General features: G+C 40.6%; 1 protein-coding gene across 2 annotated transcripts in view; it reads left to right on the top strand.

Moving 5' to 3' along the window:
- arhgef39 (Rho guanine nucleotide exchange factor (GEF) 39) overlaps positions 1-23,901 on the top strand; it is a 65,384-nt gene that overhangs the window by 34,611 nt on the left and 6,872 nt on the right. For both annotated transcript variants that reach the window (XM_020608169.1, XM_020608168.1), the window contains exons 6-9: positions 774-844; positions 9,637-9,765; positions 13,238-13,467; positions 22,898-22,986. In XM_020608169.1, the coding sequence (XP_020463825.1) occupies positions 774-844; positions 9,637-9,765; positions 13,238-13,467; positions 22,898-22,986 (519 nt within the window). The remainder of the gene's footprint in view (positions 1-773; positions 845-9,636; positions 9,766-13,237; positions 13,468-22,897; positions 22,987-23,901) is intronic.

The following is a 23,901-nucleotide window of genomic DNA, read 5'->3' as shown; positions in this document are numbered from 1 at the left end:
TCATATGGCATGTACTAAACTGAGGAAAGCTAAATTCCAAATGTTCTATGCCAGACATTCTTGCATTAATACATTTACAATTAGATTCCTCGTGAACAGTCTTGTGATTGTGGTAATGGAATGCAGAGAGAATGGGGAAATTGTTATATATGAAAGTAATTCATACAACGTACTGTGAATTATTTAAATTGTGTATTTGCAGTGTTGCAATGTAAGTTGTACTTTGAAAATGATATTTGCAGTAAGTTGTTTGCTTGATTAGATGTTTCAAATAAGCCATTTTAGACAGGAATTAGGTACATTTTCCCAATGATCTGTTTCAAGCCCTGATTCACTCATTATTTAGAGCTTCTGGGTGGAGTAATAGTCAGTTTCATTTATTTTCTGCCAAGCAATAGGTCTGAGGACAGAGCTAAAAACTGTGCAGATCTTCACCTCATTTTTCTTTAGCTACATCTGTCAGTGGCTGTCACCATCAACACTGCTTTAAAGCAAGACCTGATCTCACCATCTGCATCCGACAGGAGCTTACATCTGTGTACGTTTTCTGGCCTGTTAGATTTATTTAGGTTGCTGCTGTTTTCGTGTTCAAGGACAAATAATGTACTGTTCAGTGGTGATTGTGGCTTATGGTTATGTTATATGAATAACATTAAATGGAAGTCAAATCCATCTCCTTCACTTTTGCTAAGTATCTGTTGTTTCAGTTTATACTTAGTCCTTTTTACCTGTGATCTATTTAGGCAGTGAGCATATTTTTTGTTTTCTTACAGGTATAAGCATTTCCTTCAAAACCTGACTGCCAACACAAATCCTGGCAACCCAGAGTTTCAGCAGCTTTCAAGTAAGTGTCTTTTCTTATCATGTTGCTGTGTCAATAATCATTTTGCTGCATTTCACAGAGAATATCTGCACATTAATTGTGGAATGATGTCAAGTTGCCGCATGCACCTTTGCAAATCTGAGGTTGATGTACAGTAACTGTCGCCTCCTCCGGTCTTTTGGGATTGTTAGACTTTGTGATGTGAGTGTGATGCACTCTGCATCATTAAGCACAAAGGTTTCTGGCTCACTCAGTGGAACACTTCCTATCTGTGAACATAACCTCACGGGTTGATGTGGACCTTCCTACTTTGCTTTTCCATTGTATTTTGTGCTGTGTTGGTCTCTGTTTACAGAGGAAAGAAGCTGTGCTCCTCTCACTTACACTCACAGCTGAGCAGAGGGAGAGCAATGGATGTGAAGGCTCACCCCATAGTGCAACAGTCAGCCAGTAATGGAGACTGTATGAGCAGTTTATCAAACAGCTGTTCAATAAGCAGAACACAAACTTGCAGAAACGTGATGACTTCATTGCTTTGCTCTCGATTCAGTCACTGAAGCCCCTGTTTTAACCCCAAAACCAACAAGTAAATGTCTGACATGGCTATCATTTTTCTTGAATAACTTTCAAACTAATAAAGATTTCAGCATCATTCCAAATGCCAGCAGTAGGTTTTCATGGTCAAGCAATCATATTATGAGGGTCAAACCATCATGGGAATATTGGTTTTATGGCATTATGGGGAAATGGACTTGCCTCTTGGCAGAGGTTTGCACTCTCTAACTGCTGTCTAGTTGTTACTGTCACAGCTGCACTTGCTAAGTAGAGAAATGAAAGTGAGGCAAAGCTCACTATGCATCTAAGCTCTAGTTTGATGTGGATTTGACATACTGTAATTAACTAGGAGTGGATCAGAGGATGTTAAGTCTGATATATATTAATAAGTCGAATCTTCAACATCAGCATGAAGCCAGATAATGACTTATTTCAGTCATCAAATAAACAGTGAATCTGACTCAAGTGTGAATGTATACAAGGAATTATTTATGTGTAAGAATTAAAATCTCATTGCTGATGTGCTGCCTTTGCTTACAAATTAAAACAACCCCTAACTCTAAGATGGACCTACATATCTAAATGTGCTCCCCATTGCCTCTTCCTCTTCTCATTACCAGTCCTTTTTTAGAATTCTGCTGTTTTTTAATGGGGATTGGGTGTCTGTGTATGTGTAGAAAACCTTTCTACCGTCAGCCTGCTTGTATTGTAAAGGAAATTGTTTTAAAAATAAATTCCAGAAAAATCACATTGTGTCTGATTAAGCAAACTAGCATAGTCACAAGAGACTTTGTTGTTTGTTGTTGCTTCTCTTGGGCTGCTGTTTGTTGTTTGGGTTTTCCTTTGTGTTTTACTTTCCCCCTCAAGCTTGCCTTTTTCCTAGCAGTGCATTCATGCTGGATGTAATGGTTGTAATTGCATCACTTTAGGAATTTTCATCACACATCTTTAAAATGACACTCACAATGCCAGGTTCTACTTTACAACCAAGTCTAAACAGACAAGAATCAATTCTTTCAGATATTTCACAGTAAAACTCAGAATAAGTCCCCTTCCCTTGGTCAAACACTGTCTAAATACTGAATTGCCTAATTGGAATCAAGAGCTGCAAGAAATTGAAGTTGTCTTTAGAATGTATAATGGGCTAGATGTATTATTAATGCCTCAACCAGAGCTCAGCCGAAAATGACTGTAATTAGGAGTTGTTGTTTTTCTAAAGCAGGCAAAGGAAAATATTCCAAATGTGTACAACAAAGGGTAAAAGTCTACACAGATGCCTTGTTTGGTTTAAATTGTAACTGTTGTAAAGTTAGGTGAGCCAATTAGGCCTTGATTATTTTAGTATACCATTTCTTTTTTCTTCCTATTTGAATGCACATAATTTTTCTTGTTGCTTATGAATGCACATTAATAGCCACTGTGTCAAATTCCTTATGTGTTTGCTGAAAAACTTCATCAAATCAACTGGACTAGGTTTTTCATCAGAACTGATGAAGCCTCTTGGATGAGAGGTGAAACGTCTTCGACCTAAAAACCTAGTCCAGTTGTTTTTTCAGCTTACTATGACCTGAATGACTGAGAATCTGCATGGACATCTTTGTGTTTAACACACTTGGCCAATTCTGAAACAACAGTAAACCTCTACAGCAGTGGTTCCTAAATGGTGTGCCGTGAGGCAAGTCCAGTTGTGCTGCGGGATTTTGTGACAACCATACTTTAATGCCCGTGATGGCGGCGCATATGCATGCCCGGGCCCCTCGGCTCCAAAAAAAATTTAGGCGTACGTGTCACAATGTTACAATGACAATAAAATAAAGCTTCTTCTTCTTAATATTGCAGTATACAATTATACAAAAAGTTATGAACAAATTTTTTATTAAAAGTTGTACATACTCATTTCCCAGTTCAAAGGCAAATCCTATAGCCTAAATGAACTTATTAAAACAAAAACAAAAAGGAACTGTCGGTCAACAGTATCATGAGAACTTATGGCTTTAGCTTGACTGCTGATGTCAGTAGCCTGAGTGCTAGTACTAATGTGGTGCCCAGCAAGCTAAAGAGGCACTTGGAAACCAAATCTCTTTTGTGTTGAGAGAGACATGGCCTACTTCAAAAGAGTGCAGGATTTGCACCAGAGGCAGCAGGACTGTTGTGGGATTGTGTGAAATTGTCTGATAAGGTGATGGAAGAAAGCTATTTGGTTTTATTGCAAACTAGACAAAACCTCACATGGCAGCGGAGACACTCATCCTTCCCACTTGCAAAAAAATTGCAGGTGTCTACTGAAGGTCCATGTTGCGAATGCGATCTCTTCAATACCACCAAGTATGTAAAAAAAATAAAAATAAGGTTGTGAGCACTGACAGCATGTGTCTCACTAGCTTGTAAGTAGAAAACAATATAATAGCAAATGTTTTAATGCTGATTCAGTTTTAAGCTACATTTAAAACTTTTTTTTTTCAACTTGGTGTCAACCAGTTTTTATTCTTAATGCATCTCGTTTGTTTACAATTATAGATTAAGTTATCTTTTTCCAACTAAGTGCATCTCTTTTGATAGGTATGTACTGTTTATATGCAATTAGCTTTTATTCCCATGGTCCTCATCCCTGCCAGCAAAAATGTCTGTGGACGCGCAGCTCCACTCCAGCAGTTTGTTGACGGCCTCCTGAGTCTACTGGGACACTGCTTCAGCTGGCAGCAGCAACTTCTCCGCTTGTCCCCAGCTGATGAAGGCAACCCCTTGGCTGTCTCTCAGCTGGTCCCTGACTGGTGGCAATGACTGGCAGCTAGAATGGGTGATGCACTGTTTGGCCTGTCACCATCACCTTCAGGGCCCGCTCCTCTAGTATGTTCGCAGTGGCCCCGATCACTGTGGCAACATGGAGATGTGTGGTCTTCCAGCCCTGCAGGTGCAGCTAAATCATTACCAACAGTGTCCCGGGCCAGACCAGGGAAATGGTGGACCTCTTGTCCACCAGGGCTCTGCACCATGTGCCGTCTAGCTCACAGTCCAAGTACAACCTGTATGTGCGTCCCAACCTGCCCGGCCTCATCTGCTTTGTTGGGAAGGTAGAAGAATTTGTTGGGGCAGACAGTTCTCTCTCTGTGCCGCCCCGCTTTGTCTTAAGTGTGGCGCTTCAGTCTTTAGCGAGGCTATGGGCAGTGGAGTGCCACATGCCCTGGTTCTCCGCAGCAGTAGCATCCCTCTCAGTGACAGACAGCCAGCTTCCTTCCTTGCCACTCCAGTGGCGGTGGTGGTGAAACTGCAGCAAACTGGATGGATGCCTTTATGGTGCTGGGGCAGGCCGGCAGCCATTTCTCTTTTCAGTGTGAGCTCCAGCACCTCATCCAGCGTTGAAGGGTGAGCCAGCTGGACATGCAGACGGCAGTAGCTGTGAGAAAGGGCCTGCACAAACTGGTCTTGTGCTAACTCATCCTGGATGGTGAGGGACATTGTTATGAGGGCCTGCCGGTACAGTACCTGGATGTCAGCAGCCAAGATGCGCAGGGACTCTCCGGGCAGCTGGGTACAGTGCTTGAGCTCACTGCACGGAGCGTCGGACAGGTTGAGTTTGCCAAAGCATCTCTGGAGGGCCCCCACCAAAGCATTGTAATTGCTCCTCTCGGCTGGGCTCAGCAGCAGCAGGCATGAAGCAGCATCCTCTGTTAGTGACAGGGCCAGGTGCAACGCCTTTGCTTCCTCCGTCCATCCCGCTGCAGCAGCCAACAGTTCGAACTGAGCCAGGTAGGCTTCCCTGGTCCCCTGTTCGGAGTACCTGGGTGTCATCACCCTGGGAGGAGGCAATAGGATGCCGCTTTCTGCTGGGGATGGCCCCGCTGACCTGAGGACCGGCCAGCCTGCTCCTACCTCCTGGTCTTCTGGCTGGTTAGCTTGCAATGTCCTATGGTTTCCTCCTGGGTGGGGGTGATCCCGATCTTCAGTTAATCCCTGTGGCCCAGGAAGGTGTGTTAGCTCTGTCTGCAGTCTCCTCCATAGACCCCATCATCAGTCCCATAACTCGGCCATTGACACCAGGCTACAGTGTCACTTCTTCCTCCAAGTAGAAAATCAGCTCCTCTATCTGTTGTCGCCACAACATTGCCTACAAAATCCCACTTCTTACACCAATGTGGCAAGCTAGTAGGTCCTGAGGATTTCGCTAAGGAATGACACTGGAGTTATACTGACCTTTTTATGCAGGCTTCCCTGCCTCATACACTGCACAACCCTGGATAGCCACTACTTTGATTCAAGACACAACACCCGCCAACTGGCACTAAACTCACCAGTCCAAAGATTCCTCCGTCCGTAACACCTGTTACACTGACTGCAACTGCACCAGTCCATGCCTTCTGGGCACCTAACTATCTATATCTGGTATGTTCTTGTGTACGCGCGTGTGCGTGTGTTTGTGTGTGTGTGTAAAGTCCATGGTGCTCCCCCTGGCTCCCTCAGCATGCTACAGTATTTTTCCTAAGGGATGTAGTACTGTATAACCAGCAGACAGCCATTGATGTGTGAAGTCATTTAGATAACACTACACTGGGTAAGAGTAAAGTAATTTAATGTTTTTTTAGCAGGCCTATCTCGTTTCACTTTTGCACTTTGTAGATGGTCCATCTTATAATTGAAGCTGCTATTTTCACCCTCCCTACACTGCACTGGATGGTGACATCATCTGGCTGTGTTGATCAATCATGTATAGGGGATGATCGGGATGTGGACGCCCATGGAAAGAATGGCATGGGTATTCACTGCTATTCACTGTTGAATTTGGGCCACAATTAACTCACCATAATAACCTTCCATGCATTTTCATTCGTACTGGATGTTAAACTGTGTTTTTAATCTATCAATGTAAGCACACTGGTGGTAGAATTGGTGCTAAGGTAGAGCATGTTACGCTGGCAACATGGCTAACCAAAACACAATGGAAACTCATGGGCTGGAAATGTGAATGAAGCAACTCGTGTCGACTCATCACAACATCGCCGTAATGTATCATACATGCCTGAAAGCCTGTAAAAGTCCCTCACATTCTCCCCTGGTGAGCGATGTGATTTCCGAACACCCGATCCCTCCTCAAACATGTTGTTAATTCCAGCAAGTTCCCACATAACTAATAACCGCCACGCTGAGAGTAAGGTGCAGATTTTACACCTGCTTTGTCCTGACATTAAATTTCAGCTGCAGGTCTCTGTCACACCTGTGGTAAATCAGGTGCTGAGGGTATACAGTCTTATGCAAAAGTTTAGGCACCCCTTGATAAATAACAGATCTTGGTGATTTTTTATTTGAACAGATGTTAACACAGTTTCTCTTGGAAATGGAAAAAATGCACAATATTTTCTGCAAACAGTGATGCATAGTTACTTCTTATGCCATAAATTGAACAAAAATAAAAAATAAAAACATTATTATGGCATGGTGCAAAAGTTTGGGCACCCTACACAATCAGTACTTAGTAACACCTCCTCTGGCAGATATCACAGCTTGCAAACGCTTTTCATAGCCAGCTAAAAGTCTTTCAATTCTTGTACTTGGGATCTTCTCCCATTCTTCCTTGCAAAAGGCTTCTAGTTCTGTAATATTCTTTGGTCGTCTTGCATGCACAGCTCTTTTAAGATCTACCCACAAATTTTCAATGATGTTTAAATCAGGGGACTGTGATGGCCATTCCAAAACCTTCAGCCTGCGTCTCTTGAGGTATTCCATAGTGGATTTCGAGGTATGTTTAGGATCATTGTCCTGTTGTAGAAGCCATCCTCTTTTCAGCTTCAGCTTTTTTACAGATGGTGTGATGTTTGCTTCCAGAATTTGCTGGTATTTAGTGGAATCCATTCTTCCCTCCACCCGTGCAATGTTTCCTGTGCCACTGGCTGCAACACAACCCCAGAGCATGATAGATCCACCCCCATGCTTAATAGTTGGCAAGGTGTTCTTTTCATGAAATGCTGCTCCTTTTTTTCTCCAAACATGCCTTTGCTGATTGTGTCCAAAGAGTTCTATTTTAACTTCATCAGTCCACAGCACTTGTTTCCAAAACGCATCGGGCTTCTGTAGATGTCCTGTTGCATACTTCAGACGTTGGATTTTATGATGGGGACGCAGATAAGGTTTTCTTCTGCTGACTCTTCCATGAAGGCCTTGTCTGTGCAAGCATCGCTGCACAGTGGAACGGTGCACCACCACTCCTGAGTCTGCTAAATCTTCCTGCAGGTTTTTTGCAGTCAAATGGGGGTTTTGATTTGTCTTTCTGACCAGCATACGAGCAGTTCTGTCCGAGAGTTTTCTTGGTCTTCCAGATCTCATCTTGACCTCCACAGTTCCCCTGATCTGCCATCTCTTAATTACATTTCTTACTGTGGAAACTGCAAGCTGACAACGCTTTGCTATCTTCTTGTAGCCTTCTCCTGCATTGTGGGCGTCAATAACTTTCATTTTCAGGGTCTTACACAGCTGCTTAGAGGAACCCATGGTTGCTGGGTGTCCACAAGTGTGTGCACAAGGTTTGAAGAGTCAAAGTATTTGTACAGCTTTGAAATTGGCATTTACCAATGACAGCTGTTGCTGTGCATCAGATCTAACGAGCTGATTAAGGTCTGATACCTTGTGAGAGACTTTGAGACTCTGGAACTCTTAGGGTGCCCAAACTTTTGCACCATGCCATAATAATGTTTTTATTTTTTATTTTTGTTCAATTTATGGCATAAGAAGTAACTATGCATCACTGTTTGCAGAAAATATTGTGCATTTTTTCCATTTCCAAGAGAAACTGTGTTAACATCTGTTCAAATAAAAAATCACCAAAATCTGTTATTTATCAAGGGGTGCCTAAACTTTTGCATAAGACTGTATATGTATAAATTTACATTCTCCCCTTCCTGATTTTTGCATTCCTAAACAGGAATGGGGGGCGGCAGTGGTGCGGTGGGTAGAGCAGTCATCTCCCAACTGGAGGGTTGAGGGTTCAAATCTAGGTGCCTGCAGTTTACATGTCGAAGTGTCCTTGGTCAAGACACTGAACCCCCCAAGTTGCCCGTGATGGCGGTGCGTATGCAAGCAGAACCTCGGGGCCCTTGGCTTCTGGGCAAAATTTTATTGTACGTGTCACAATGTTACAGTAAAAGAAAGCTTCTTCTACTTCTTCTTAAAATATATATTTCATAAGACCCAACACACAAATTCCTGTGGTGCATTTCCCCTACCTGGAAGGTTGGTGTTTCGATTCCTGTTTTCCCCAGTTCACGTCACCATGTCACCGGGCAAGACACTTAACTTCAAGTTGAGGTTAAGTGGTCAGGTCAGCACCTTGCAGAGACATCACCCCGAATTGCTCCTGGTGGCTTGACTAGCGCCGGTGCATGGCAGCTTGTCGTCATCAGTGTGTGAATGTTGTGTGTGAATGGGTGAATGGTGTATCATCTCTGTAAAGCGCTTTGGCCAGTGCAACACACTGTGAGAAAGCGCTATATAAAATACAGTCCATTTACCATTTACCATCACTGCCACTGGGGTGTGTGTGTGTGAGAGAGAGAGTTGGCGCTGCAGATGGCTGCCTCGGTTCTATACCGGAGACACATTTCTTGTGTATAACATACTTGGCCAATAAAGGTGATTATCATTATCATTCTGTTCTCTATTACAAAACCCTACTGTAAATATGAACACTCAGTTTCACTGTTTAGTGCCAGAAAATGAGCCACAAAACCTGCCATTTGGCAGACTCCAAGTCAACTTTCAATGTTTTAGATTTTTTTTTTAGAACTTCACTCAGTCATTTTATTACATTCTTCATGTATAAACTGAAGTGGTCAAATTGTTGGTAAGTGAACTGTCATGATGACGACAGTGCTACAGCATATACACAGCATTTTCTTGGTTTCACTACTTTGTTCTCACTGACGCTTCTCTCTCTTCATTCACTGTCTAGCTTAATCAGCCACTCTCTGTTAGTGGTGTACATTTTGGGAAAATATGCATTTTCAGTACATGTTTGGGCATGAAGATACATAAGAACATAATATCAGTAGCTTGCACAAAGTTTATTTTGAACTGGTACAGAGAAGATATGGTTTAGCAATGTGATAATAATATAGTAATATGTCAGGAAATTGGCCCGACATGGAAAATCAGGGAACTGTTCATCCTCCATGCAGAAGAAGAAATTACTAAGAAAAGGTAGTGCTTTGTGTCTGTCTTGCTTGATGTTGAATGCCCTAATTTTAATATAAATGTTTGTGTGTTTGCTGTAGGAGCAGTGACTGCAGTGTGCGAGGTGTCCCAGCGTATCCAGAACAATACCCGATGCCATGAGAACTACTTGGAACTTTGCCGGGTGCAAAAACTGCTGAAAGGGCGAAAGACAAATGTATTGGCTGCAGGTCAGTCTCTGATCACGTATTTCCTTCATTGAGAGAAGTATACATAAACTGAAGGGAAATTAGCTATGTACTGTACATAGACATTTGCCTGGATTGACTGGATTCAACAGAAATGGAAGAATTTTGCACATCACTCAGAGACCGCTATATTAAGAGAGCATTACTGCTAACAGCAAGAGAATGTGCTTTCCCCTTTAATCCTGCATTCCCTCTTGCTCATTTATTTCCCCTCTTACATTGTGACTCACTCTCTACTTGTGAAGCGGTGGCCCTTTCCTTCCTGCCACTCCCCCTCCTGTTGTTTCTATCCAGAGAATCTGACCTCCTCGATGATACGTTTGCACTTACCAGTCTCCCCCAGGACCAATTAGGGCCCTGCCTCAGCTCATGGGCCAGCAGATAAAAAGAAAGCCAAAGTGTGTTTATGTGCATGTGTTTGCTGGATATGGGTGCACATGTGGGTGAAGCCACAATTGTTCATTTGTTTGCTTGTATATGCAGGCTTGCTTTGTTTGTGTATTCATGGATGTTAGTGTAGGCTGTAAAGGAGCGCTGAATAGCGAATCTCTCTAATGCCGACGTGGGAAGTTTAAAAAGCTTCCTCCTATCCAGATTCTCAGGCCCTTGCAACTATGCCAGCTTCCTTTATCCAATAAAGCTCTATTCCCACTAGACAGACTTCAGAGTAGCTGCAGCACCACCCCACCCCGCAGCCCCATGTAGACTCATTCTCCTTCTCCTTACTAACACCACCTCTAAAGTGAGTAAAAGAAAAGCACTGCCTTTTACAGATGAGAAGTGTTAGAGCCCTTCTAACATATTAAGTAGCTCTGTTGGAACTGAGGGGGCCAGTTAGTGAGACACTAAGCCTGAATCAATGGGACATCGATACAGCAGACAGTCAGCCTGTTTCCTTGGGAGGCTGAAGATTTGTGTCTGCCAGCTTCTTTCTTCGATTTAGACCAGAAAATGTGAAACATCTCTATCATATTTCACATTGATTATTTGTCCAATTTATCTCTTTCCACTCCTGCCTGTTGCACATGAATGTGTGTTTTTTAATGTATGCAGTTTTTGCTCTAGGTGTCTAGCACTCAATCAGGCTACCTCATTCATTTAGGCATTATTCTGAACTAAAAGGGCTGCAAGGTAGTGCAGTAGTTTGAACCTCATGTCCAAACGGGGCCTTTCTTTGTGGAGTTTGTTTGTTTTCTCTGTACCTGAGAGGATTTCCTCTGGATACTCTGGCTTCCTTCCACAGTCCAAAGGCATGCAGGTTAGAGTTAATTGGTGACTCCAACTGGTAAAATACACTGGAAGTGTTTATGGAAGTGTTTTCGGAAGCATTTTTGGAAGCGTGTCTCACACCCATCTCATGCTGCAGATAGAATTCCATGATATCAAATGGGGCAATCCACACTGAATACGTGAGACGCGTGTGTCCCATAGACCCCCCATGTTTTCTTTACACTTTATGTCTACCTTTTGCACTCTGCTACGGTTAGTGAAGCGTATTCTCCACAGTCAGCTGTTTAAATCACACAAATCCCTTTGTATTCTATTTCTACTGGTATCTGATATGACTGATCAGGCTGATTGAGTTGCACTTTCACTTTCTCCCTCTGTAACGAGCTGGACAGAATCAATAAAAACTAATTCTTCTGGGGTTGTGTTCACAAACTGTCCTAAGCCCAAAGAGTCGCTCATATTGGCGAAATTTAAAAAAAAATCTCAGAATTGTAACATTTTCAAAAAAATTACATTTAAGGTTAAGATCAGATTCTTCTAAAGATAAAAGTTATTCACAAAGTATCTTAGCCCCTAAAATAGCTCCTAAGGAGAAAACCGTTAAGAGTTATAAAGGATGACTTTTAAGAGTTTCTTAAGTAGAGGATAACATAATGGAAAGACAAATGTTGAACAACAGTGAGGTAATCAAACACTACAGATTAGATCATACAGTGATGTTTGTGGCCAATTTCATTATAGATGCACTACCATCTCCCACCCAATGCGATAATGCCATAACACCAGAAATGAAAGTGATCACTACATTAAGATATTTGGCAAATGAAATATGAAAATGGAGTCTCTTACCTGGTTTTCTAATGAGGACTTAATAATGCCTAGGACAAAGGGCGCCTTGCTGCAAACTAGTAGCACTACACCAACACCGTGAGTTATGTGTCAATTCTCAGCGGCTGGCACTGTACCCACGTGATCAAGGTGCCTAGCAACGTGGTCAACCACATCTCCTCAATAAGATAAATGTTTTTGTGTTTTCCTTGCTGAGAGTTGCTCTGAGCAGTTTCCTGAATCGCTTTTAAGCTAAGACTTGCTAAGGGTTTTTAGGCTAAGATGGAAGCTCTCTAATAGTCAGTCTCAGAATGCTTGTGAATATAGGCCCTGCTAACTTAAAAACAACAACACCACAGCACAGTGTACATCTCTGCTAATGTTATTTATGAAATACTTCAGCATAGGCTGTAACCCTGTCGATGTCATCCCTTGTCTCACAGACATTTGTAGTATTTTCTAGATGTAAATAAATAAATTCATCTCATGCCAGAATGTTTGGTCAGTCAGTTGTCACTGTCACACCAAATAAGCCTTTGAAGTTTGCAGCCTAACAAACCCATCTCAGGTAGCTTATAATAAATCACACTGCCCAATGTATATTATGTCCACTATGATCCTTTATCATGTCACCAACAACATTTAATTCGATGACGCATCCACTTTCAAATGCTTAGCAACCTACCTGAAATACAAGCAGGATTTAGTAAAACTTAAGAAAAACAGTGTTCATCTTCGATGTCACGATAAATAAAACTATGCTGAGGCATATTTGTATAAAATTCTGTAATATTACTTTACCACTTTTTGGCTTCGCACATTTTCTTTCCCAGTTCAGTAACGGCTTTTTTTTTTAAAAAAAAAAAAAAAAAAAAAAATGCAGATGTACCGCTGTCCATGAGAAGGGGTCAAAGCTCATCTGGTATTTATGATGCTGGTTTAAAAGTGAGTTACACTCAGCAACAGTAGGATGTTGCCAAACTGCCAAGTTACATATTATTGCTTTAATGGCATTTGTTTTATTTTGCTTTATATTTTGCCTTGTTTTTTCCCCTGTGAGCACACCAAAGCAAATTCTTATTAGCTGTAGTGAAATGAAAAATAAAATTAACTCTTAGGACAGAACAGCAATCACTAGGTTTGGTGAAGAGCAAGCACTGCACATCAGCTGAGTAATACTATCCCTATGGTGAAACATGGTGGTGGCACCATCATATCAGTTTCACAACATCTCTACAAAGTTTATTAAAGCTAACATTTGCCACCACAAGCTCCTGGTCATATCAGATGAAGTAAAAACCAGGGGGTGCAAAGTGGTTCCTTGCAGCCCACACAAGGGCTGAACTGTTAGATAATGACGGTTCACTTTTGTTTGTTCATCTGTTCTCTTTCACAGGGAGGTGGTACATCCGTGAGGGCTGGTTGAAGAAGGTTCCTGCTAAAGGGTCAGAAGCTAAGCCCAAGATGTTCTTCCTGTTTTCTGACATGCTGCTGGAGGCCGAACACTGTAACCCACTGCATCCCACCAATGGAGACAAGTTCACTGGCCAGCATGCATACCCACTGCAGGACTGCACTGTGGAAAAGGTGTTTGGTCACACCAGGAGCCAGGGAGGCCTGCTTAGTGTGAGTATTGTTTGTCTGACAAGTAACTCCAAGATGTGTTTCCAGATTCCAGACAGCTCCGCTCTTCAGTGCTAGTTCTGCTAACATCATTAACTACAGTTAGCTGAATTTCTACCTTAAATGTCACCATAATAAGCACTTCTAAACCAAACACTAAACAACGACAGATGTTCGATCAGTAGCCTGCTACTGTCACAAATCTGCTACTGTCACTGCACTCTTGTTGTCACACTAGTAACATGTTTACATGATTAGTGCTGTTAAAATGATGCTAGATAAACAAGCAACATTACTGCCATCCAATCCCCTACTCTCAGGAAATTTGGCTAAAAAGGTTTCACACAAATTCCCTGGTACATTCTGACTATTCATCAAAATTACTAGCCCAAACACTTAACCTGTTTCTGTTGTTCAGCCTACAATACAACCTACTCTAGCCACGTTATCTGTGTAGCATTACCTTGCAAATAATGTGGCTAAGTTAAACAGGTTCACAACTCCTGTTGCCGGTCAAGAAACTATGACAACGCATAAACAAAAAAACTTTGACAAATAAGCCACGATACCTCAAGTCCTTCTTGACATGTTTGAGCCAGAATATGAAAGTAGACAGCACAACAAACCACAACAGCATTAATTTATTCTAATTTCTCATCCATAGATAGATAAACGGTGGTATATGTACCAATGAAAAGAGATTTGTAACACTCTAAACAATTCTGGTAATTGAGAAATTTAATATTTTAACTGGCATGTTGCATACATTGTAACTTCTCCAGCCTTTCAACATATCTCTACAGAAACAACAACATTAACAGGCATGCAACATGTGTTTTTTTTGTTTGTTTGTTTGTTTTTTTTACTTACCATTATGTCCCACCGAGCAGTGGAAACTTCAAAGTTTGTAAATCCAACTGGTGATCTCTGCGTCTGCCCCCACAAATCCTTCGCATTACAGGCAACCACATTCCCAAAGTACTGAAATTAATTCCAACAGATAGTGTTGCACCAACAGTAACATCATGGATCATTAAAATCCTCTCGCCAACACATCACGTGTGTCATACACACTGGCCTCAAGCTGTCAAAACAAACAGGTACTGTGCTCCAGTGTTGATGAGCTGATCATTCACCGCCCCAGGGTGCTTCACTGGCCGGCTGCTTGTAGGTTTCCAGCTGCTCCATTCATGCCACGTTAGACCTGGTTAGATAAAACGATCGGTTCCTTCCTGTACAGGAACATTCCCAGACGTGCAGTAACCTCAGGCCCTGTATTTTTATCCACATCCTTTGGTCATAATGCAGGCAGCAGGAGGTAAAATGCACATTATTTGATGTGGCACCTCATCAGTTTTATTCTTTGGTCAAAATAAAAACTCGCTTCAATTCTGATTCCTGTAACACACTCCAAAAGAAGTTGGGACAGTTGCATTTCAGTGCTAGTAATGAGCCAACAAAATGATGATTCCATTTGAAACAGTAGATGTCAACAGGTGACTCCAATCATGATTTGGTACAAAAGTGGCATCCAGGAAAGGCTGAGCCCTTTAGGAGCAAAGATGGGCAGAGGATTGCCAGTTTGCCAACATATGCGTGAGAAAATTATTGAAATGTTTAAAAAAAGATAGGAAGGAAGATAGGATATGGAGATTTGGATATGTCAAAATGATTCAGATTCAATAAACTGCTTTAGAACCCCCTACCTACTGGTGAGGCTCTAATTCAAATACAAATTTGCCACAGTCAGATCACCATACCAGATTCATGAAATCCAATTTAGAAGTCTGTTATTGACATTCACTAAGCATTTAGTTTTATGGTACAGTGGAGGACTGTGTGTGGAACGGAGCTCAAGTGACATCTACACAGGATTTGTAATTTCTATTCTACTGTAGAAAAATTGGGGAAAGTCGAATGCTGGAAAAAAAGAATGCTGTTTATTATACAACAGGTGGGCAGACATTTGTTCATTGGTTTGAATATAAACAATGAACAAGCAGAGGTGTTATTTAATTTCTACTTTTGATGTATGTTGCATTAATTTGTCTTACTCATCATTTGTATTGTTTTGTATGCCAAACAGAGGTTTTGTGCTTTCCAGCCTTGTCAGAGGAGATCTGTGCTCTGTGATCTCTTCTCCCTAATCACTTCAGAACCCAGAAGATGAACTTTTAATGTGTGTCTCCACAATGTGATCTGTCTCCAAGTTCTCCGTACAGCTGCTGGCTGACAAATTGTGTCTAAATGATGCACTGTAGTTGCTGTCACGAAACATTCAGAGGAATGAGTTATGTACCACTGAGCAAGTAACCAAAGCATTTAGGCAGCAAGCATTTAGTGCCAGTTTTGCTTGGTATCTATATACATTTCAGCTGATGCTTGCTCAAAGAGCTCTTTATGTTGTGCAGCATTTGTGTAGATGTTTGATTACTTTACTATATGCTCACACTGCTCTCCGTCCAAAATGTTGCATCTGATGCTTTTTGACGTTAGAGCTTGATTCATACAGAACAAGATTTTGATACCTTGTTGTCAGGGGCGACTGTGGTTTAGTGGGTAGAGCGGTCATCTCCCAACCAGAGGGTTGGAGGTTCGGATCACGGTGCCTGCAGTCCACATGTCGAAGTGGCAAGACACCGAATCCCCCAAGTTGCCCCCGATGGTTAGAGCCATCGGTGTGAGTTGGCGCCGTAGGTGGCCGCCTCGGTTCTGTATTGGAAACAAATTCCTTGTGTGTAACATACTTGGCCAAATAATGGTGATTATTATTATTATTATTATTGTTAGCAGTTTACCAGCCAAGTCAGACATGATCTGCTATCATTCAGTAGTGTCTAGAGAAAAAATAAGATTTTGTCAGTAGTAGGTGGGAGAAATGCATTATGTAGTCTATATATTTTGTGAGGCTGTGCATTACAAAATGTTTACAAAAGGATAAATTCAGGTAATACCAGATCCATGGCAGGAATATGTATAAGACTACAGAGTCTTTCATGTGTGTTGCTGTATGATCCTCCTAACAGGCCCAGTGAGGTACTGTCATGACCAAGTATGTGTGACTTAATTTCTTGAAGGCAGCGTGAATTAAAAGCATTCTTCAAGTGACTGATGAAAAGGCTGCTGATAGGGAGATTAGTCAGAGCTGTTTTATTTGGAGTGTGTATGTGTTGAGAAGTGAGGAGTATAGTGGTGGCTGCGTACTGCAACAGAATCTTTCAGTCGGTGGATCAGATTAGGCTGTAGATCTATCTCGTCCGGCCCTCTACTAAATATATCTTCCTCAAGCCTGTCACTGCTCACCAGCAGCCTGCTGCACATTATCTAATGGTAGAAATGGCATTTCATTAGCCTCTTATCCCACTGAGGCCTAAATGCATACTCAATACCATTACACGTAATTTCTCATAAGGACACATTATTGATTCCAGACCCCTACCTGAGCTCAAGGAAAAGGGATGTCAGCACTCCAGGGCCCTCCTCATCCCGGGCCATGAAGAATTAAAGCCAAATTAAATTTGACAGCCGTAAATGCCATGGCAATCTATATGCAAAATTTGGTAAAAATTGCTTTTATTAAAATTCCAGATCTTTTTTTTTTTCCTGGACACCCATGTTTGTAGAACTGGTTTATATTTGTGGCTTGACCTGGTTTTCTCTTTATCTTGTGTCTTCTTCCCTCCCTCCGACTGCCTCCTCCTTCCTTAATCTTGTCTGTCCGCACTCCTTCTTCCTCTTAATATCCCCCCACCCCCCCACTTGACTATTTTCCCATATCCCTGACAGACTTTCTTTGATGTATAAATAATCCAACTAAATTATGTGCAACAATGAGAACGTAATTTCTCCTTAAGAGGGTCAGATTTCCTGACAAATCCCTAATTACCACATTGCAATAGAAGTGGAATCCATAAATCAGCTGTTCTTCCCCAAGTGGCAAGTGTCTAATAGCATGCACTGCTCACCTGGGTCCCATTCACTAAATTCTGTAATTAGATAATACTTTTAATATTGGTAAATTTGAAATCTTACATTGTTTAATGTATAATGAGAGACACTCCACTGTTTAAAAACATCATTGCGTTTGATGAGCTATATGCTCCTATGTTAATCATCTCTGTAAATTTCTGCCCAGATACATAAGTAAACTAGACAGCACTCAGAGATAGAGGTGTAAGAAAATATGGATACGCTTGAGTGTTGTCATACAGTATTATGTTATGTGATACTCTGTTGATTCTCAAAAACACAGTATTGATTTCTAATTAATAGTTCATATGCAAAGTAGTGCTATGCTGCTGAATATTAGAGAGACTGTGACAAATGCAAATGTAGATCTCTGTTCTGAAAAGTAAACCTTTTTACAGGAGATTTTATGCATATAGTGGTGTGTTGCTTATTTTATGGCAATTTTTCTAAAAGTAGATTTAAAACAAACAATATATTGCCTTGTTTACAGTATCACATTATATCAAAATATATTGAATCATAACCCATGTATCGTGATACCTATTGTATCACCAGATTCTTGCCAATGCGATACTTGGAGTACAAACCTCCACCAAGGGCAGTGTTGTGCCATAACACTTTACTGTAAAAATATTACTTTCTAGCTCTCTGATTCTGAAGCAATTACAAACTATTTGAGCGGCGCCAAGCTAATCTAGAGGTACCCATGATTAAACATTAAATGGCTGGAAATGAGTATGCCATGTAGCAAAATGAGTATGCCATGGGCACTTTAACTATTTCCTCAAAGTAATGTAACTTATTACATTTGCATACCTTTCTAACAAAAAGCTGAAAATTTCTAAAAACAAATTTAAACTAGACAGTGTAAACATCTCAAAAGTATTCAACACTGATTACTGTCAAACTTTTATTAAAAGTTCTTATTTCTTAATTAATATTACTATAGAATATGTAACCTACTGGACAGGTACTGAGCCAAATATAGAGCTAAAGTATGTCTTCGTTACACATAACACAGTTGGGTGGGAGCTAATTATGTGATTAATTATGATTATATAACTTAGCTGCAGATGTTTTGTTAGGTTTGACATTAAGCATTTCAATGTTGGTGGCATTTTCACTACCATTAAATGAGCTTTAAACTATGCAGTAACATTAGAGTCCTTTTATGATTTCAGACAGAAATACTGTTGAATTTCCAGTACTGCAAGGTGTTCTGGTCCAATGACATCACCCACCTGTCTTGGTGTTGTTGGATGGTCGCAGCCAGGCACGACAGATTATGGCTGCTCATTGACTTGATTGACAGATGAAAGTCTAACAAGAGAACCGATCAATCAGTCGATCAATCAATCGAACAGTGCTCGAAATTTGAGTGCATACTGCCAAATGAGTGGAGCCCATCTGGACACATCCTACTGTTGATTGAGTTGCACTCAAATTTGTCCCAAACATAGACTGTACAGTACATAAAGATGGATGACCTAACAACTCCCAAAAGTGAAACCACCACAAGTGGCTAGTGGTGGCTAGCTGCAGCATAGGCCATAAATCCTGCCCCCTCTATGTCAGAGGATGGGACACGAGCCAGTCTAAAAACTCATAGTATAAATCATACATTTTTCCCAAAGGTAATTTCTGTCATTGTTGTCATGCTGATTGGTGTACAAGTGGTTATTTTTAAGTCTGGACATTTTTTCAGGTGACAAAGTAACCACATGTAGTTGGCCTATCCAAGTAATAACAATTTAGGAATCTGTTCTGTCGTGAGTGTTTATCTGACCAGTCTAGCTCTTAGCATGCACCTACATCTTGATCCAGAGAAGAAGAAGAAGATTTATATGTCATTGTAACATTGTGACACGTACAACGAAATTATGTTTGGAGCTGAGAGTCCCGGTCCGCTGCGTGTATATGCGCCGCCATCACAGGCAACGGGGGAGTTCAGTGTCTTGCCCATGGACACTTCGACATGTAGACTGCAGGCACCGAGATTGGAACCTTCAACCTTCTGGTTGGGAGGCGACTGCTCTACCCACTGCACCTCTGTCGCGTCTCAGTAGTCTGTCGGTGTGGACGCCGCTGTTCCAGCTGCATTTCCACTGTCGAAACCTAATGAGTGGTACACTTCTTGCTTCCCTTAACAGTCACCTCACATGACTTCATGGTTTGACGCGGACCATCCTACTTTGCTTCAGCTTATTTTTATCTTTGTTGTTCTACATTTAAAAGAGGGAGGGGCTACGCTCCTCTCACACACACAGCTGAGCAGTGGGAGAGAGTGAAGTATTCCCTATGTATATATACACACATATATGTACAGGTCTCTATTTACAAGTACTTTACTCTTATTTTTTATCTCTTTTTCCTAATGCACATTCCTTTGCTTGTTGATATGTACGTACACATTGAGAGCTGCTGTACCAGAGTCAAATTCCTCTTGTGTCCGACACACCTGGCCAATAAAGCTCATTCTGATTCTACTTGTTACTTTTTTAATACTCTTACTTTACTTATTACTTCCTGTTAAAAGTAACTCATTACTACTTGTAATATTACTTTTTCCGTTGCAGCCCACAGATTGGTAATTGTCCTTTCTCTTCAAAATGAGCCTCCTAGCTGTGAGAATGTCAGGGCAATTACCACTAAGCGCAGCTAAGATGTCAACCTAGCAGGGTTTTTTCCCTGAAGCTTATGAATGTATAAAAGTTACAGGCTAAGAAAAAACACCACTTATTTCCAGCTGCTGAACGCAGGCACTTCAATGGTTCCCCCAGAAAATGTTTTAGGCACGTCGGAAATAGGATGACAGAGGTTTTGAATGCATGTGCTAAAATGACTGATTATTTCTCACACAACACCAGACTTTTGGTAATTTCTATGTAAAGGTCATGTAAAACAAGGAGAGTATTAAAAAGATGCATTTATTGCACACAAATAACTGTCAAAGCCTCCAGTTACTTCACAATCAAAGTTAGAACAAATAATCTTTAAAAAAATAAAAAGATAAAATCCATATAATGAAATACAGTAGGTAAACAGCAGTATATGTGCCGATGAAAAGAAATATGTAACGCTCTAAACAAAGCATGTAATTGAGAAACCCCATATTTTAACTGGCATAACTTCTACAGCCTTACAATAATTCTCTCTAACCTTACAGGAACAACATATTAACAGACATGCAATGTGTGTGTGCGTGTGTGTGTGTGTGTGTGTGTGTGTGTGTGTTTTTTTTTACTTACCGTAAAGCCCCACATTACTCTCTTTCAAGTAGCTCCAAGGTTGATTAAATCCAAACGATGGTCGCTGTGTCTTCCCCCACATGACCACATACATTCCAAAAGTAATGAAATTAATTCCAACAGTTAGCGTAGCTCAGACAGTAACGTCATAGATTGTTAATCCTCATGTTAACCAGCAACACATTACATGTGGCAGACACACTGGCCTCAAACAGTCAAAACAAACAGGTACTGTGCTCCTGGGGAATCGAGCGTTGATGAGCTGATCACTAACTGCCTCTGGGGTTCCACTGCCCGGCTGCTTGTAGGTTAGACCCAGTCAGGTAAAAAACTGAGTCCCTGTACGTGAACATTCCCAGACATCCAGTAACCTCAGGCCTTGTATTTTTCTCCACATCCTCTGGTCACAGTGCAGCAGGAGGTAAAATGTATGCGCAAAACCAGACACAGTCGAAAAATTCTGCTTTGGATATCGATGGATACCGATGGATATCGTTTATTTATTTATTCATTCATAAGCTTTATTGAAAATACAAACAAAGCAATATAACATTTTGCCAGTATGGTGAGGCCACCAGTGGATATCAGGAAAGCTCACATGAATGCACGGAAGCCTGGATTTATTCCCATTCAAAGAAATCCTTAAAATATCACGTAATACTTTTTGTTAGAAAAAAAAGTCTCGCAAGCGAGAGTTTGGGAGACTTGTATAAACCCAGTTGCTTCTGCATAGAAATCCTAGAACATACGAACACCTCATTTTTTTTAGCTTTAGGTCACGTCTAAGATGATAATTCACTGCTGTAACATTGCAGATAAGTCAAAAAACAAGGAAAAGCATGTCATGGGCCCTTTTAAAATAGTAACATTACTTATTCCACTTTTAACAGGGTAACTAGAAATCTCTAATCTATTAGATTTCAAAACTAATCTTTCATCACTGGTTTTGCAGTACAGTATATGTGACCTGGCTGTAACACATTTTTACTTGACTTTACTTGCTTCCTCATTTTTTTTACATTCAAATTTCAATCAGAGTATTAAGGGTGGTGAATGAATGCATATAAAGAGCAGCAGTGTGTTTTGCTGACAGCGAGGAGTGCTTTTGTTTTTCTTAATTTGGCCTTCCCTCCACTGTTTGTATAATGTTACTACAGCGTCAAGCTTTCTGCACAGAGGTCTCTGAGTACTAATAGATAGTGAGGCTACTAAACCCCCAAAAGCTGATATATTTAGTTTTTATGGTACCCATCCCTCTTGGAAAACTTCCTAATTTTTCAAATCATGGGAAGTGTCCTAGAAACACAGTTAATGTGAAGCATACTTATTATCAGGTTTCTATAGTACATAAACTGTCAAACAGTGACAAGCCTAACTGATTAGGGTTTTTTTCTCTAGTTTTCATGCAACACTTTGCAGTTGAGGTGAATTGCTATTTGTGAAATGAATAATTGTTTCTGAAGAATAAACTTTTTTTATTTACATCCAGTCTTATATTTGTTTTCCTTTAACTGTAAATGAAGTTTAAAATGTTGAATAGGCTGTCAGAATAGAGAATTCAAATGCCAATATGGAATGTTATCTTCCCTAATGTGGAATCAGTCTGTGAATGTGACACTGTTTTACAACTAGATATCAGTTTGCCACCTCTCTTAAGTATTTGCCATATCTGGCAATGTACAACTATGACCAACTGTTTTTGTTTTTTAAAAAGGTTTCAACATTATGGCTGCTGATTATTGAAGACAAGATAATTTTAGCCAATCAAAGAAAACAGTTAGCCAAAGCCAGCTTCAGTTTAGCCATCCTATTATCCAGCATCCTATTATTATTGTCCTATTATCTATGCAGTCTTTTATCCTGGAGTAAGGAAACTTCCATACTAACAGCAAAAATCATGTTACTACAGGGTACAAGTAGAAGTAAAAAAAACATGCACCTGCCAAGAAACATGAAGCCCTTTTGGGGCATGTGTACTCTGAACAAATAATTTCTCTTAATAATCAAATATTTCTGTTGGAGTGACAGCACAGCTCACTGCATCAACATATTAGTCTCATTGAAATGAATGATGAAGCCTGTGTTTTAGCTGTGCTGCTATTTTCAGTCTGACAAGGTTCTAATAATCATCCAAACAATACCGTACCTCACACCCATCAAAACACCTGCACACTCATACTGCCAACAAACATCTCTTCTACTTCCTCTTCCTTCAGTTAACCTTCCCTAAAGCTAAACTCCTGCTGATGTCCAGTAACCAGGAGGATCTGAATGACTGGTACCAAAGCCTGACCTCAGCTATCAGGTATGTACCTGCTACACACACACCCACACACCCACACACACACACACACACACACACACACACACACACATATTGATACACAGTTTGAGAATCCAGCTCTTCATGGGATCTGCTTTCACAGAAAAGATAGCTTTAACTGCTTTCAGGTGGCATAACACACTCACGTAGCAGGTCCTTAACTCAGGCAGCCTCACCCTTGGAACACTTCATACATTTTTAAAAAATCAACTGTTTACCTTCTCCTTCCATTTTCACCTTAGATTTTTTTTTTTATTTTAAGAATACACTGTGTTCACACTTTATAACAGCAGCACATTGCTACACTTTGTTTTATACTGTATGTAGTAGTGTCAGTATGTGGAATGTATCCTGCTCTCTTTTTAAGGCTTGTTCTGAATCAAGTATTCAGACTCATGATGCCATGTATTTTGTCTGCACCCTTTTATAAAATTGTAATGTTCTAGATGTCTTTTATTTTATACCGTATAAATATTAAATTTAACCTGATATAGAGTGTTTGGTATCTTAACAGTTCACAAAGACATTTGTAATCGTTTAACAAGGTGGAGTAACTTCATAATTTATAGAATATTTTACTGTCCCCTTAAATAACTGTGATTTTAACATGGTTTCTGATTAATGAAAAATATTTTTACATAAAAATACATACTGTACATAAAAATAAATGCATATAGCAATTTGTATTGTATATCACTTTCTTTCTTTCAGCAGCAAAGCCATCCACCCAGCGCTATGTTGTGGTTTACTGATGTGTTTCGCATTGTTGTTGGACAACAATTGATCTTTAAGACTCAGAGGAATAAATATACATATATATCAGACTTGATGCACATACAGTACCTGTTGGTTTAGTGTGGAGCTGCAGATTGGATTAATTTTTTTCCTTTACAATGC

The sequence above is a fragment of the Monopterus albus genome, unplaced genomic scaffold (assembly GCF_001952655.1).
Source record: "Monopterus albus unplaced genomic scaffold, M_albus_1.0 scaffold92.1, whole genome shotgun sequence".
NCBI classification, from domain to species: domain Eukaryota; kingdom Metazoa; phylum Chordata; class Actinopteri; order Synbranchiformes; family Synbranchidae; genus Monopterus; species Monopterus albus.
This window is presented reverse-complemented; position numbering and strand designations above follow the sequence as displayed.